Source organism: Phoca vitulina, unplaced genomic scaffold (genome assembly GCF_004348235.1).
Source record: "Phoca vitulina isolate PV1807 unplaced genomic scaffold, GSC_HSeal_1.0 scaffold1, whole genome shotgun sequence".
In the NCBI taxonomy this organism is placed as follows: domain Eukaryota; kingdom Metazoa; phylum Chordata; class Mammalia; order Carnivora; family Phocidae; genus Phoca; species Phoca vitulina.
In genome coordinates this window covers 77,302,063-77,318,828 of record NW_022589704.1, presented here as the reverse complement: position 1 = coordinate 77,318,828, position 16,766 = coordinate 77,302,063, and the positions used below count along the sequence as shown (strand labels likewise).

Below are 16,766 nucleotides of genomic sequence, written 5' to 3'. Positions count from 1 at the left end.
CTTGGCCACATGCATGGACCACATTATCTTGGGGTCATCCTCAACATTTCGGGCTCCAATGTGGTGGCCAAGTTGCTTTCGGTAACCATCTTTGTATTTGTACTGAGATGAAAACACACAAATCAGGTTTTTATTATAAGCCCTTGGGGGTCAAAAGTCTGTACAAAATCACCTTGCTTACATCAAAGTTGTAAGTTGACTTGTGATAATAAGCATTAACTCAAGCTGGTATCCTGACCTTTACCCTTGAAGCTTATAGAGTTAAGAGAAGAGATGGAATCCATATAATTGTAGTGCATATCCCAAATCACCCATGGCCTAGTGATAAGGAATAATTTAGAGGCAGGTAGTGCCCACAGTGGGGAGAGGCCATTTGAACAAGGGAATTTGGAGAAATGAATTTTAGGTACTAAAAGTATGTCAGGAAAGAGATGCACTTGGCGACATGGCATGTTTAATAAGTCGTAAAATGAGTGTCTGGCTCCTGGAAGGATGTAGTACTCTAGGTCAAGGACCTAGTTTAGTATACCAGGTATTATGCTATTATAAGCAAATAGTATACTATTAGTATACTAATATAATACTACTATTATTATACTAGTAAAGCTGGTTGGAGCATGCTCCAAAAAAGTCATGGGTTCTACTCCTGCATAGGCCAAGAATGTTTTTATTATTCCATGTCCAGTGATGTTGTCCTGGGATCTGAGGCAGTTATTCAAAATACATGCCTCTAGTCTCAAAGATCACTAAGTAAGGAAAGTATGGATGGGTCAGCAGGAGACAATATGGTACAGTGGGAAGTAATGAGGTTGTCTGGAGTTTCAATTCCACCACCTACTGAGAGTTTGATTTTAGAAAAGTTGCTTAAAGCAATCCACAAAACAGGGATAATGACAAAACTTACGTGCTAGGATAATTATGAAGTATAAGTAAGATAACACATGTCAAGCTCTTAGCATGGAATTCTCAATACTTCCTAGTTGTCACTGTTACTTATAATTGTTGACATAAATTCACGGGGAGGTCCAACATACATAAACTAAAGTGAGTCACTAACACAATATAAAGGGCAGTGTATTGCCATATTCCCAGATGCTGGGCCCTTGATTTTTAAAGTAGTGGTCTGTTCTTCAAGAATCATCGGAGGCACGATGAAGGGATGATGGTTTTATTCTGGGAGGCATGTGCTAGACAGCCAGGAGCTGTTTTTAAGGGTACAATCTCGGGCTAGTAGCCACCTCTGGTAGGGATCCACTGCCTTCTTTTCATAATCTTAGAAAGGTGAATTATAATGGCAAGTGTCATATGACTTTTGTGAATATTGTATAGTAAAATGTTACATAAAGCCAGGACCTGATTCTCATTGGGAGTACTTAAGTTTATGAGTTATACTTTCTAGAAGCACTGTGATAATTTTTATATCTCCAAGCCTGCAGCTGTGCTCTAATAATTTCCACGTGAATGGATCTTTCTCTGTTTTCGATGGGTGTTTTCATCGAAGATACTGTGTCCTAAAGGTTATAAACCCCTTGTACGAACATCGAATTTTTCATTTCCCTCAAAACTAGGTTTTTGAAAAATCCCACATAAATACACTAGGACATATTTCCAAAGGGCGAGGAAAGTTCTTTCTGAAGATTTAGTTCAGTGACAACGTCACTTCAGCCTGATTATATACTTGGGGCGACACTGTTACTCACATCACTGGCGATGTCTCGGGAGGCCTTGGCCGCCATGATTGGGATGGCATCACTTCGCAGGTCGTAGCCTTTCTTCTTCGCTTCTTCATTAGCGAGTTTATACAGAGTCTAAGTTTGGGCAAAAAATATATAAATACACATAGATATTGACATTCATATCCAAAAACTGACAGGGGATTAAAATAATTCACTAAGTTCGACACAGGTAGGCCCCTATAATAATCTCACTCTGAGAGTTATAAGTCTTTGCACTGTCTGCTGAAGACTTAAAAATGATACATTTTTAGAACACTGCAGCTTTGTTTTTTATTTTAAAACTTACGTTGAATTAACTAAATATAGATATTATCCACTGTTTCAAAATTTTTAGTTACAACCATGAATCAGTTTTGAAGAGAACTAAAAAATTAAGCTGAAACTTGTGGACCTAAGGTGGCAAAATGTGGGTAAGAGTGAAAGACTTGATTAACTGTTGATCATGGACATTAATTCAATCCACATTGATTCTGCACCGACTGTGTGCTCTGACTGGGCTAGGTACTTGGGAATCAAAGAGGAGTGAGACTTCTTCCATTGTCAAGGTTTCTGGGGGAACTGATGGAAAGACTGGTAGCCTACAGACTAAGCTACCAAAAAGTCAAACCACGAGAGGTCATTTAAGCATATCATTGACAAAGGGCTCCAGGAAAGAGTAATTAATTCTGAATTGAGAATCAGGAAATTTCCTGCAGAGGGGCTGATCTTTGCACTGGACCTTGAGTGATGAGTATGGTTTCAGGAGACTGGGACAGCAGTCAACGTCAGAGGGCATTGCATGAATCAAAGCACAAGGGAGTGAAAGTGCAGGGGTGTCAAAGTAAGTGGGGAGCAGTGCCAGGGACAAGTGGCAGGAAAGGACCGAGAAGAACCTGGAGTTGGACTGAAGGCTTAATGCTAATATAAATTGGTGCTTAATTCCATAGGAAATAGGAAGCCAACAATAATCTTTGAGGAAGAGTGACATAATCAAACTTGCATTTTATCTTCCTATCCTTTGTGCGACAAAAAGTACAAAAGAATTGAACTAAGCTGAGAGAGAAAAGATGGAGAAAGCAGACCAGGCAGGTTAGGCACTCTGTTCAGAGCATCATCCCTAGGTCTCTCTGAACCAACAGCAACACTACAGCCTCTCTGAGCTTTTGCAGCAAAGACAGAGAGTCCAGAATTCCAGAAATGCTGAGGGGCCAGTTATAGAGGCTCTTTGTCTCCTGAAAGTCCTGCACATACAATACATGCTTTCCTGTAACGATACAGGACACATATTATAGGTTTAGCTAAAAAATTCACTTTTTGCTTTGCAAGTAGGACTTGATGTCTTTCGGTTTTGGAGACAATGAAGAGTTAGTTATATAAGCAATAAAATTATAGTTTGCACTCACCAAAATAAAATGACTTAAGATGGTGGCTCATCTAGCTAAATTCTCTAAGTTATATCCTGCAGAAGAGTGATATATTGTTGACTTACACTTTCAAAAAAACAATATTTTCTTTGCTGGTAGCACAAAGCTGGGAGAAAGAACTAATACATCAGCTGACAGAAAAATCAGATTCACAAAAATCTCCACAGGCTTAAACCAGTCGGCTTAATCTAGGAAGAAGGAACTGCAGAGAGATCAGTGTCAATCTTTGAACTGATTTTAAACTGAATTTAAGTTGCCAAATGTATAAAGGCAGGACAGAGGAAACCTAGCTTAAGCCCATGTAAGATGTGTTCGGGTTTTAGTCGATCCCAAGTTCCACGTGCCCCAGAAGTGACAAAGCTGCCCATGTGCCCAAGCCCTGGGTGCAGAATTAGAGGTCAAATGTCCAGAAGAGGAAAGAAGATGTCAACTGTATTCTACACTTGCAGGATTTTGTTTGGTTGGGAGGGTCGCATTTTAGCAGGGATGTCATGTGAGGAATGCCCAGGAACTGGGGATCGTTTGGGGGGGGCAGGGGAGGCACCACAGTAGTTACCCTCATCTTCACGGAGTTGGCAGGGACTGGTTTTGCACAGCCTCAGACAACTATGAAAGTCTGCAGAGAGAACTCCGTGACTCTACATCAGAAGAATTTTCTTATGGAATTTTCCAGAACAAATGGGCTGATTTATGAGATAAACTCCTTGTCACTGAGAACACTTAAGCAAGGACAGGGGGACAACCTGTTGGGTGGGGACTCTTGTACTAGAAGAGATGCTGACCTCTCAGCCTAAACATCCATGGTTCTGACAGGCGGGCATATGGCCCTAGGCTCATAGAAAGTGAAAAGAAATAGGCTCGCTAATACATACCCTGGCGGATCCTCTCTCTGTTTCTGTCTCTTTCTCTGGGTTATTTGATAATACTGTGATTTTAGGCCTTGACTTAATTTTATACATTAAAAGTCTTAAATTTTGACTTTAAGCCACAATTTGGAAAAAATAAATCATATATGGAAAATATATCTAGCACAGCAATAAGGCATAAGGGGAAGATAAATGTATATTTAATCTATTGCTAATTTCCTAACTTAAAAAATTAATAAAAGAAAAAGGTCTGATTAATCTTATGGTTATTGCTTAAATCATTAGTTCTTATATCTTTCACTTCATAAGTGATAACCTTTTTTACTTGAAGTTTGATGTTTAGGATGAGGATTGAGAAATGCAAGAGTTGCTATTCACATGGAGCAAAAAAAAAAAAAGATTCTTTATAAAGTTGTTGTATAGTATTTTATCACCTTGGACAGATTAACGGAAATAAGAAACGACATGCAAACTTCATAGAATTAGCATCTGCTCCCACCTCGCTGTAGTTGATTTTGTTCATTCTTGCCAACATAATTTCTGGTGTGTCTGGCATGATGTGGACCTGCATCTTATCTTGGTCCCAGGCTTCCGTGTATAAACGCTATGAAAGGAAATATATAATGTCATCAGGAAAAAAATTCAGTATATGATTAAGAAGAATTTCAGGACCATAATGACTTTATAAAGAGAAATAACAAAAGGTTATATATACATCTTATACACATTATGTATGGCAGACACATCTTCAAGTAATTAGTGCATAGAACAGATATTTAGTGCCTTATAATCTGAAATATATGTTAACAAAAGGAAATTGAGAGTATCTTTCATGCAAAGATGCTTTTCCATAAAAACATGTCATTTTATCAGAACTATGAAACAACTACTGAAGTAAATATTTAATATAAGTGACACATAGATAGATATGGATGGATGGATAGTTAGATGTCTTCTGTTGCTCAATGCTTGCTTGCTTTCTTTTCTTGATTATGCTTCTCTTTGTTTGATTTGGCTTTCGGAGTCCTACCTTCGTTCTCTGAATTTTGAAGCCTCACCTTGTTCATGGTGATGGCATTATTCTTGGCTAACACTTGTTCCAAAGAATCGGTCACACTGGTAAATTTGAATTTGTCTGGAGGCTGGCGATAGATTTTATCACTCAAAATTTCAGTTGCCCTTTTGCATTTTTCCACATCCAAAGAGCCAATAGGAACCCAGCCGATGCCTCTCAACCACTGCAGATCTGACTTGTACATATTCTGTTGAGACAAACAGTCAATAAATATTTGTCTCGGCATTGGGAAAACATTTTCATCTAAAGGATATGAAATAAAGAGCACTCTTGAAAATACACTTTGATGGACAGGTAGTGTATCAGACAATATTCTTTTTTGATCTGGAAAGTTAAACAATACTCCCAAGGAAAGAAGAAATGCTATCCCTGCCTTGCAGGGGCTGGTGACCTCAGTGCCACCTATTGCTACCTTCTCCCAGCGGGGTTAATTCACTGATTTCCTACCTTTGCATGCCACTGTGATCCTCACATACTCACGTCGCTCTGGAGGTCATAGGCCTGCCGAGCGTGGGTGACGTCATTCTGGTCAGGCAGGCACGTCCACTCATGCAGGTAGTTCTTATAGTCTATGTCACTGACTAAGGCCTGGCACTTCTTGGCCAGGACCACTCCTAGCATGTCCACTGGGCTGCTGAACTTGGTCTTCCACTTCTCAAAGTCCTTCTTGTACTCCCTGTCACTCTGGACCTTGGCCACATGCATGGACCACATCATCTTGGGGTCATCATGTATTGCTCGGGCACCAATGTGATGGCCAAGCTGCTGACGATAGCCTTCTTTGTACTTGAACTAGAATAAGAAAAACACTTATTATCAACTATTTTAGCTTTTAGTTAAAAGCAATTACTAGGCTCCAATTTTCCTATTCATTAAAAATATAATGATTTCCTCCCGTATATAAATACATGTACTTTGTAAACCATTTAGAAAATAAAGAATATATACCTACACAAAAAATAAAGACATTATTCTACCATTCAATGATTACCATCGTAAAACTGCTTTTTATAGTGTGTGTGTGTGTGTGTGTGTGTGTGTATGTGTGAGAGAGACAATAAAATTAGAATAGGATCTCCTTTTTCTAGTTATTATACAAGCCTTCTTCTGTGTCATTAAATATTCTCTATAAACATGAATTTTAGTGGCAGCAAGTATTACATTATATTGGTATATATTAATACTTTTAACCCTTCTGTGATTGTTGACCATTTATTTTTAAATTATGATGGTTACTTCTCATATTTTGGAAATAAAGAAAAAATATATTCTTGACTTCATGGACTAATGAAATAGAAGGATAAAAGCTCCTAGAAATGTAAGCAAAGAAATCACTTAAAGAAAGTAAATATTGGGGCGCCTGGGTGGCTCAGTCGTTAAGCATCTGCCTTTGGCTCGGATCGTGATCCCAGAGTCCTGGGATCGAGCCCCGCGTTGGGTTCCCTGCTCTGCAGGAAGCCTGCTTCTCCCTCTCCCACTCCCCCTGCTTGTGTTCCTGCTCTCGCTATCTCTCTCTCTGTGTCAAATAAATAAATAAAATCTTTAAAAAAAAAAATACTGGCAACCAATCACCAGATGCAGAAGCAAACATATGGTACCTGTGGATGGTTGGACTATGAATAATGTGTCCTATTTATTCAGCCCTTGTAGGTTCATTAGTTCATAAAGCATGAGTTAGTTTTGAAGGAATCCTACAATGAGTTCAATTGTATATAAGAATATATCATGTGGAAAAGCCCAAAGGATGTCTGAACCTAGTCAAGTATCCAATGCTTTCTTTTTTTTTTGTAACGAATTTTTGCTTTTGTTTTTTTGTTGTTGTTTTTAATTTTTATTGTTATGTTAATCACCATACATTACATCATTAGTTTTTGATGTAGTGTTCCATGATTCATTGTTTGTGTATAACACTCAGTGCTCCATGCAGAACGTGCCCTCTTTAATACCCATCACCAGGCTAACCCACCCTCCCACCCTCCAGTGCTTTCATTCAGCAGGAAATGGAAAATATTTTGAAATGCATGTTGCTACGGACTCAACCATAGCTTTGTATTGAGAATTTTATTACCATTATTTTAAACTATTTACTTAGAAAAAAGACTGTTGGCAAGAACTTTAACCTCATAGCTTACTTACCCTACTATATAACCAGGAGACAGAAAAACCTTTGAGCTAAAGTTCAGGCAAAGAACTTTTTAGGTGCACTTACTTCACTTGCAATGTCTCTGGAGGCCTTGGCCGCCCTGATGGGAATGGCATCCAGCCGCATATCATAGCCTTTCCTCTTGGCTTCTTCTAGGCCAAGTTTATATAGTTTCTGAAATAGACATAAATCATCATGAGTTTGATTTATAAAGTGCAGTATAAATACAATCTATCATGCACCATGAATATATTGCTGACCTCACTGTAATTTATTTGGTTTTGTTTAGCCAGTAAAACTTCAGGAGTATCTGGCATAATGTGGACAGTGGTTTTATCTTTATCCCAAGCTTCTGTATAGAGGCGCTAAAGCAAACAAAAAAGATGTGATTAGTACAGGCTAGTAATGAATAGATACATAAAAATAATCTGTTTTAATAATCTGGTTCTTAATGAGAATAAAGATAGTCTGCTCTGTGAGTTGGTATTTGTGACACCTTCAGGTCTAGATGTCTCATATCAGTAGAAATCACAGCACTTACTTAAAAACCACTTTAATACCAAGCAAAAGAATTAAATATGACTTTTCTTTTATAGAAACAGATGTTTATGTTTACACACACACACACACACACACACACACACACACACAAATACCCCCTTCAAGTAAAGACAAGACTTACATGGTTCATGGTAATAGCATTGTTTTTTGCCAAAACCATTGGGATGGAGTCCGTAAGGCTGGAAAACTTGAATTTATCTGGGTGCTGACGGTAAATGTGATCACTCAAAATCTGGGTAGCTCTCTTGTTCTTTTCATCCTCAAGAGAGCCACTAGGTAACCAGCCAATGCCTCTTAGCCACTGAAGGTCAGCCTTGTACAAATTCTGAAATTATAGGTGACAAACCACTTAACATAAGCATAATAATATGCCCCGAAAGAAATAAAATTATATATTACATATTTTACTAGACTATATATATTTAAATGCTTGAATTCTTGGGAAATTTACAAATGTGTTGTGAATCTATGGACTATTCAAATCAGAAGCATATTTTGGAAGACATTTTATTTTAGAAAGCATTTTAAATAGCAGCACATAGAGAATGATCCAGCTCTTCTAGATCAGAATATTAGAGGCTTTCACCAAAGCAGGAGAATATTTGTTGGTTCTTTCTCTGTGGGATAATGGTGCCTCCAGATATTTGGGGGACTGGATGGGGCATGGGCATTAATCTAGGGACATAAAACTCAGTTGTGTAAACTCAACTCTGCTTACTTTAGGGAAAATTTGGTTCTCAGGAAAGCAGACATGATATTTAGTTGGCCAAAGGAAAATCTTAGACTCACATCACTCTGGAGGTCATAGGCCTGTCGAGCATGGGTGACGTCATTCTGGTCAGGCAGGCATGTCCACTGGTGTAGGAAGTTCTTATAGTCTATGTCACTGACTAAGGTCTGGCACTTCTTGGCCAGCACCAACCCCAGCATGTCCACTGGGCTGCTGAACTTGGTCTTCCACTTCTCAAAGTCCTTCTTATACTCCCTGTCACTCTGGATCTTGGCCACATGCATGGACCACATCATCTTGGGGTCATCTTTGATGTCCCGGGCTCCAATGTGGTGGCCAAGCTGCTTGCGAAAGCCTTCCTTGTACTTGTACTAAAGGAAAAAAATATGTCTTGTTCCTTTCAAGATTAACTTACATTACAATTACAAAGCACATGAACTCCACATATTTCACAAAGCCTAGAGAGCCACAGATTTAAGTCTTTTGATAGGAAAGATTAAAGGCTAACTCCAGGTACAAATTTCATACATAATAAATTTCATACAAATTCCAGCTACAAATACCTTGAGTTTATCCTCATCCCACACTACATCTTTGGGATCATTCCACTCTGTTTTAATTTGTTACTCCTTGGAAGATTTTGTTCAATTTAAGATTAAATTGAAACTCTGTTAAAGTGATAAGTTGCAATCAAATCAATATAAACAGTGGAAAAAGTCTTACTTCACTGGCAATTTCTCGGGATGCTTTTGCAGCTTTGATTGGTATGGCATCAAGGGGAAGATCGTAACCTTTTTTCTTCAATTCCTCATAACCCATTCGGTAGAGTTTCTGTTAAGAGATGAAGATCACTTTGGGAAAAGCTGTTTTCCATAAACAACTGTAGCATAAGAATGCAATGTACTAAATATTTTAAGAGTCCCTGAAAATAGTATCTGCTCTAGAATACTTAAATGTAATTGGAAATTATGCCCATTGATTGTTAATGATCCTATTTTAAACTTTAAAGCTCTTCGATTACCCATATCAACAAAATTAAATTTCAGCTCTTCCCAAATACTTATGAGAATGAGGCAGAAGTAAATTGATAGAGAAATGAAATATCATTTAGGTGCTGTTTTCCAATTAACTATGAGTGTTTCATTAGAAGTTTTTGTTAGAAAAGAGCCATGCCTTTCATGGGGAAAAATTATGCCTAATGGGCTGTCTCTTCCACGTAGCTAACACACTATAAAATAATCTACTTTACAATATAGGGCTGTCCGTAGTAGGATCCGCATCTGTAGGTAAGAAACAAAATCCTTCATAATTTTTTAAATCTAAGATTTTTCAGAGGAAACTTTAAATGTTAAATTTAAAAGCTTAAGAGAAATAATTTTTTTCTTCAGATTTGTTACATAATGAAATATTTGAGAATACAATTTAATGCACTTTGTCCAGAAACCAGATTGTTTAAAATGCCTATTGATCTTGCAATGTGTTTATATTTTAGACGTTTGTGGCATTATTCGAATACCTTATTTAATGTTGAAGTCTCTCTATTAAAGTTTAGAATTTGTCTTTAAAATATTTAATTTTTACATCTACAGATTTCAGGAGATTCTTCTGACAATAAAAATAAAAATGGAGTTCTCCTGCATAGGTTTTTTAATGCTCATTCATTCGAAATTTCATTGAATTTCATGTGTGTTGGGTACTTTACTAGCTAAGCACTGCAGGCTCGATACAAATTATCTCTGACCCTGAGAAGCTCCCATCCACACACCGGAGAGCAATATAAACCATTATATTAGGATGATAGGTGTAATAAAGGACTACAAGGAACAGACAGCACAGACCCCCAACTCTGCCTGAGACAGGGAGTGCCTATTATTTTGATATTCAAGCTAAAAACCACTAAATAAGGAAGCTAGGTCCCATGTAGTTTATTAATCAAAATCATTCAGACATGCAAATTTACTTCCAAATAAATTCATTGCCTTAGAAGCAATTAAAAGCTTTCTGAAAAACATGCTGAATTTGGAAACTTACATCACTTGTGTTGATTAAGTTTGCTTTAGCCAGAATAATGTCAGGTGTATCAGGCATGATGTGGATTTGAGTCTTGTCCTTGTCCCAAGCTTCTCTATAAAGTCTCTAAAATGAGAAATAAGAGGATTTCAGTGGTTTTGTTAGACTAGTGAATGACACCATTAACATCAAACAGGATCACTGAATTCATCTGAATTAAGCATTTTAACTGATAGCATAAGCAGGTAACTTGAGCAGAAAATAGGTAGTGTATTTTTTCACTTGTCTGGGATATAACTGCCTTTCAAAATATAAAGTGTGGATTACCTTTTCAAGGTTACAAATAACCCTGCCCATTAGAAATCAATCCAAGTAATTAGAGTCTTTGCCGTGATCATCAAATAGAGCAGAAGTTCTCCAATTTGCTTATAAACGTCTCCCTCAGTGTTTAACTGGGAGATAGCCCTTCCCTTCTCAAAAAATGACATATTCGAGGTATATCTAGAAATTAGGGAGATGCATTCCCTATGTGTTTTATTACTTATAGCTCTACCTTATAATAATTTGGGTGGATTAGGATCCCAAGAGAATTTTGTATGGAATTTATAAAAATCTCTTATATGTCCCAGAGCAATCCTCTGTCTTTCTTTAACAGAAGACAAGACAACCCAAACAAAAATCTCATTGGTTTCCTAAAACAAGGGGATGAAAATTTGATGAAAAATAGAGAATTGTCAGAGAATCTCCTCACAAGATACTTAGCAATTATAAAAGATAAAATAGTAATTTGACAGTGGAAAAACCTCACAACACCATTTTAACCAAGTGATCAAAATTAAAATGATGAGTAATGGAACGAATGGATATCATGTACCACCTGATAGGACATATGGAAGAGGGTACTACACACGATGTCCTGCTAAAAGTACAAAAGCTGAATCGAATCATGAGGAAACAACAGACCCAAATGGAGGAAGATTCTGCAAAATAACTGGCCTGTACTCTTCCCAAATGTCAAGCACTTGGAAGACAAAGGAAGAGTGAGGAACCAGTCCAGATTAAAGGAGACCACAGACATGACAAGCAAACGCAGGGTTTGATCTTGGATTGGATTCTGGATCAGAAAATAGTTTTTATTTTGTATAAAGGACATTAGTGATAAAACTGAATAAATTCTATATACTAGTATTGTTTCAATGTTAATTTCCTGATTTTGATCATTGCACTGTGGTTTTGTAAGAAAATGTTTTGTTTTCAGGAAATGCACACTGAAGTATTTAGGGATAGAGAGGCATCAATGCAGCAACTTACATACATATATGAAAGAAAAATGGGAAAAAAAGCAAATGTGGCTAATGTTAACACTTGGGGAACTGGGATGAAGATATAGATATACATACATAATTATATTTATATATTTATTGTATATATTTAAATTATTTGTACTATTTTTGCAACTTTTCTGTATGCCTGAAATCATTTCAATATAAAAAATTTTAGAAGTCTCATTGGTTCCTTGGACTTGGCAATTTCCCCTTCAGGTATTCAGTGTGGGGTAAAGGGGTTGGTGCTTTTCTCCTTCCTGCACATGCTTACTACAATCCACATAACCCAGAGAAGCTAAGATCTTCAGGACCAAAACAAAGCAAGGCTTGTCAATTTCCACATACATTTATCCTGTTTCTGTACTAATCTTTCTGATTAAGATCAGAGATTCTCAACCTCAGCACTATTGGTATTGTATGTATACTGGAGGACTCCTTGGTTGTAGGGATGCTGTCCTGTATGTTTCTGGAATGTTGAGCAGCATCCCTGACTTCTATCCACTAGATGCCAGTAGCATGCCACCCTCAAGTTGTGATAACTGAAAAGGTCTCTAGGTGTTGCTAAATGTCCCCAGTGGGACAAAATTGTCCCTGGTTGAAAACCACTAAGTTGGACCATTTCTTCAATGGTATGTGTCATTTTCACCACAACCTCACCCCACCTCCCCGAAAAACAGAAAATACTAATATTTGTTCATCCTGAGATAGATGTATTGGTCTATTATTCAAAGGAGAAACAGCAGGCTCAAGGATCCAAGTGGCCTTCTTCTGAGGCCTGAGGGGGTATGTATCTCAGCATTCCTAAAACCAGGGCATACTGTTGAAGAGTCTGTCCTGAGGCATTTTTAATGTTGATAAATTTCATGATTGAAGGTTTTTCTCTTGCCCACCTTATTATTTCAGAGCTCTGTAAACAGCGCTGTTTCATGGAGAGAAAAGAAACCTGGATTCCAAAAGGCAGAGCTATTTTGCATAAATTTGTTGCTTTATTAGTCAGCCTCTTGGATTTAAATTACCATCATAAAAACAAAAAAAAAGAAGAAATGAAAGCTTGAATATTTATAATAAAGCCGACAGGTCAGCATTTATTATAGATTTTGGATATAAAAATTGCAAGAAGTCTGTGAGAGGTTGACTGGGAAGAGAGGAGCTACAATTTATCAAATGCTTACTAAGTTAGTTATGAGCTTTATAGTAAAACTAATATCTATGATAGGTGTAAAATATATAGCAGAAGTATTCAGATCCTTCTAAGACCCACACAATTATTATTATATATCAATTCAAACTTTCCTAACAGTTCCAGAGTCTCAATGCACATAATTCAACTTTCTGTAATTTTCAGGATTATGCTTCTGAGTAATGATGAGTACTCTTTCTCTTTGCATAGAATTACTCTACACTGCTATCTTTCATTCATTTTATTCAATAAATATTTAGAGTTACATGCCAGATCAGTGCTAGAGAGGGAAATAAGTTGAAGATGGGATATATAGATATATACCCACATACACACACATGTATATATGTATAATATCATCTACTTGTCTTGATTTGGCTAAGCTAAACACATTATAATCACTTGGCAGAAAATACACTCTTTATAACATTTCCACTTTGCCTGTGCAAAGTACTCAAAATCCTGCCCTCTCATACACTTTACCCTAACAACACCACCACCACAAAGTCTGGGTCTTTAATACATTCAAGTTTCAAAGAAAAAATACTATGTTTAATAGCTTTCTTATTTACAGGATGGATGGATGGATGGATAGATAAATAGGTAGAGAAATAAGTAAGTAAATAAGTAAGAAAGCTTTAGGTGATAAAAACTGATACTAACCCATTTTACATGATCCAGTATAGAGTAGTTGATAATTCAAATGAAGCAACCAATATTAAACACTATGCTGTGTTGTGCTATGCCGTAGGATATGAGGCTATGCTATTCTACTAATTAATTAAGCAAATGCTATTGAGCACCTCCCAGTTATCAGGCACTATAATTTTTCTATTTATTTCTGAAGAGTTACTCACATCACTCCTATTTTTGGCATTTGTCTTTGCCAGAACTATGTCCATGGCATCAGGAATGCTGGTGAACTTGTTTCTGTCTGGAGGCTGACGGTATTTCTTCTCACTGATGATTTCTGAAGCCCGCTTGTTCTTTTCTGCCTCCAAAGAACCCAGGGGACTCCATCCTATGCCTCTCAGCCACTCAAGGTCAGACTTATACAGATTCTGTGACAATACAAAGCACTCCATCAAAACCCCATCCTCATTTGGACCCTTGACTCAAGTGATTCTACACATTACAAACAGATGCATTTTAGATATTCAATAATAATTCCTCTTTTTACTTTGTCTCTCTGTGACTAAACAGCTACTCAAACGGTAATATATAAGTGAGTAATAATAAGAAACTGACCTCACTCTGCAGTTGATAAACTTTTTTAGCTTGAATAACATCATTCTGGTCAGGCAGGCACGTCCACTGGTGCAGGCAGTTCTTATAGTCTATGTCACTGACTAAGGCCTGGCACTTCTTGGCCAGCACCACTCCTAACATGTCCACTGGGCTGCTGAACTTGGTCTTCCACTTCTCAAAGTCCTTCTTGTATTCTCTTTCACTCTGCATTTTGGCTACATTCATGGACAGCACAAGCTTTGGATCATCTTGCAGACTCCGGAATCCAATATGGTGGCCAAGTTGTTTGCGGTAGCCTTCTTTGTATTTAAACTGAAATCAAAGGAATCAATTCTTTTATTAACATAAACAGAGATCAAGTGAAGCTCAACAATTTGAGTTTAATTAAAAACTCAATTTGCATTGTTTGCATGTTTGTTTTCCAAAACTGAAATGAGAAAAGGGATGTCCATGTTAATTTAGTAAGAAATGTAAGAACTTACATAGAGGCTTCCAAAAACAAAATGTAATGTAGCTGGTTATCAAGAGAGGTTATGATAAAAAATTCTAACTAGAGACAAAAATATATACCATGATGTGCTAGACATTGGATATGCTGACCTTAGGGTAACATTTGCTAAATCTCTTGTGATAGCCTTATGGGAGTGATCAGAAAGTATGGGCTGAATGGCCAAAGAATAAGAAAGATTCAGGACTTGATCAACAAGCCTCATAGTATAGATTAACTTACTAAGCAGCAGGATTTTTAATGGTTTGCCATATGGTTATGTCCTATAAACTTGTTTTGTTCAGGATCCATATCTTCTTGCACATATAGCTACAAATAGCTAAATATGTTAGATTAGAAAGAGAAATCCACAAGATCTCAACATATTGCCACAACAAGTCAAAATGAACTACATAAATTTAAGAAAAGTGAAATCCAATATTTATATTCAACTGGGAAAAAACTGCATTAGTACTGGATGACAATCGTAATACTAACAATAATGATAGTAATAATAGCATTTACTTGATGCTAGACGCCCAGCATACATTACACTTCATGGAGTTAGGTTCTACTCTCTCGACACCCAGCTTCACACTTACGTATATTATAAACACTCAGGAGTTTAGGTTGACTATAAGCTGAATATGGGCAAGCTGACAAAACTGCTTATAAAAGTAATGTTAAAGATTCTGCAGGGACACTGATAAAAATAAGTCAGAAGCTCATTACTCTGTCCTTACCTCCTGTGACAGGAAAACAACAGTAAATTTGGGGGCACTATTTTGAGAGGGGTTATGAAAAAAATAGAATAAATCACAAGTAGAGTGAAGGACTTTTAAAGAATTGTGAATATTCATAATACTGAAGGACTTATAAAACTAAAACCAAGGAGAATAAGTAAAAAACTTGTAATATGAAGAGCTATCAGGTGGAAGAGAAAATAAGCTACTTTGTGATGTTCTAGAACACAGACCTAGAGTTGATCAACAACATACTCAAGTTCAAAATAAGGAACTATATAATGACAATTAGAGATGATCCAACAAGGAAATGACCTGCCCTGAAAGGCACAAAAATTCTTTTATATGTAAGTGTTCACAGACCAGATGACCACCTGTTGGAGATGGAGAGAAGGCAGGACACTGAGTGGGAGACTGGATTAAAGAGCTTTTGCATTGTCTAACTAAATTCTATGATTTTAATGTATTAAGTACTCACAAAAATATCTCTAATTTCCTTAAATTTTATAGAATATAAAAACCATTCAAGGAGAGCCTAGGTGGCTCAGTCGGTTAAGAGTCCAACTCTTGATTTTGGCTCAGGTTATGATCTCAAGGTCGTGAGACTGAGCCCCGTGTCAGGCTCTGCACTCAGTGGGGATTCTGCTTGAGATTTTCTCTCTCTTCCTGTCCCTCTGCCCCTCCCCCCATTCACTCTCTCTAAAATAAATCAATCTTAAAAAAAAAAACAATTGAAACTGAGAGGAGATATAATCTCTACAATGGTGGAAAAGTTCACATAAAGTTAATTTTAGGGTAAGATTTTAAAAGGTTCTAACTAATGGTTTCACACAGAAAGAAATTAGGTACTATCAAATGTATAGTTAGGAAATCACTGATGCTATTTCTTCAATTTCTAAATCATCTTCACCTCATGGAAACTACATAACATTAAATGTTCCTGCGGGAACATTCAAGCATCATTATTGCTGTAAGTTCTTCAGCATGCTGATTCATTTTAATAAGGAATTGACCTATAAGCCAGTGAGTGAGTAATAATAAATCATCTTATTTTCCCACATTTCTGGAGTGCCACAAATTAATTTATTCAAAGAAAATCCTCCCTTATATTCTTAGAATTCATTGTCAGATGCTGTCTTTAGACACTCTTTTTCTCCAACCCAAGTCCTTGTCTTATTTTAAAAAAAAATTTTTTTTTAAAGATTTATTTATTTATTTGAGAGAGCGAGAATGAGAGAGAGAGAGAGTACATGAGAGGG

The 16,766-nt window shown here is 36.9% G+C and overlaps 1 protein-coding gene across 1 annotated transcript in view; it reads right to left on the bottom strand.

The window, feature by feature from the left end:
- The window catches only part of NEB (nebulin), a 195,348-nt gene that overhangs the window by 105,853 nt on the left and 72,729 nt on the right, over positions 1-16,766 (bottom strand). Inside the window, exons 53-65 of the mRNA XM_032402834.1 lie at positions 14,278-14,589; positions 13,887-14,090; positions 10,546-10,650; positions 9,238-9,345; positions 8,574-8,885; positions 7,906-8,109; positions 7,484-7,588; positions 7,290-7,397; positions 5,561-5,872; positions 5,064-5,267; positions 4,505-4,609; positions 1,701-1,808; positions 20-102 (exon numbers count right to left, since the gene is read on the bottom strand). Coding sequence (XP_032258725.1) covers positions 20-102; positions 1,701-1,808; positions 4,505-4,609; positions 5,064-5,267; positions 5,561-5,872; positions 7,290-7,397; positions 7,484-7,588; positions 7,906-8,109; positions 8,574-8,885; positions 9,238-9,345; positions 10,546-10,650; positions 13,887-14,090; positions 14,278-14,589 — 2,270 coding nt within the window. The remainder of the gene's footprint in view (positions 1-19; positions 103-1,700; positions 1,809-4,504; positions 4,610-5,063; positions 5,268-5,560; positions 5,873-7,289; positions 7,398-7,483; positions 7,589-7,905; positions 8,110-8,573; positions 8,886-9,237; positions 9,346-10,545; positions 10,651-13,886; positions 14,091-14,277; positions 14,590-16,766) is intronic.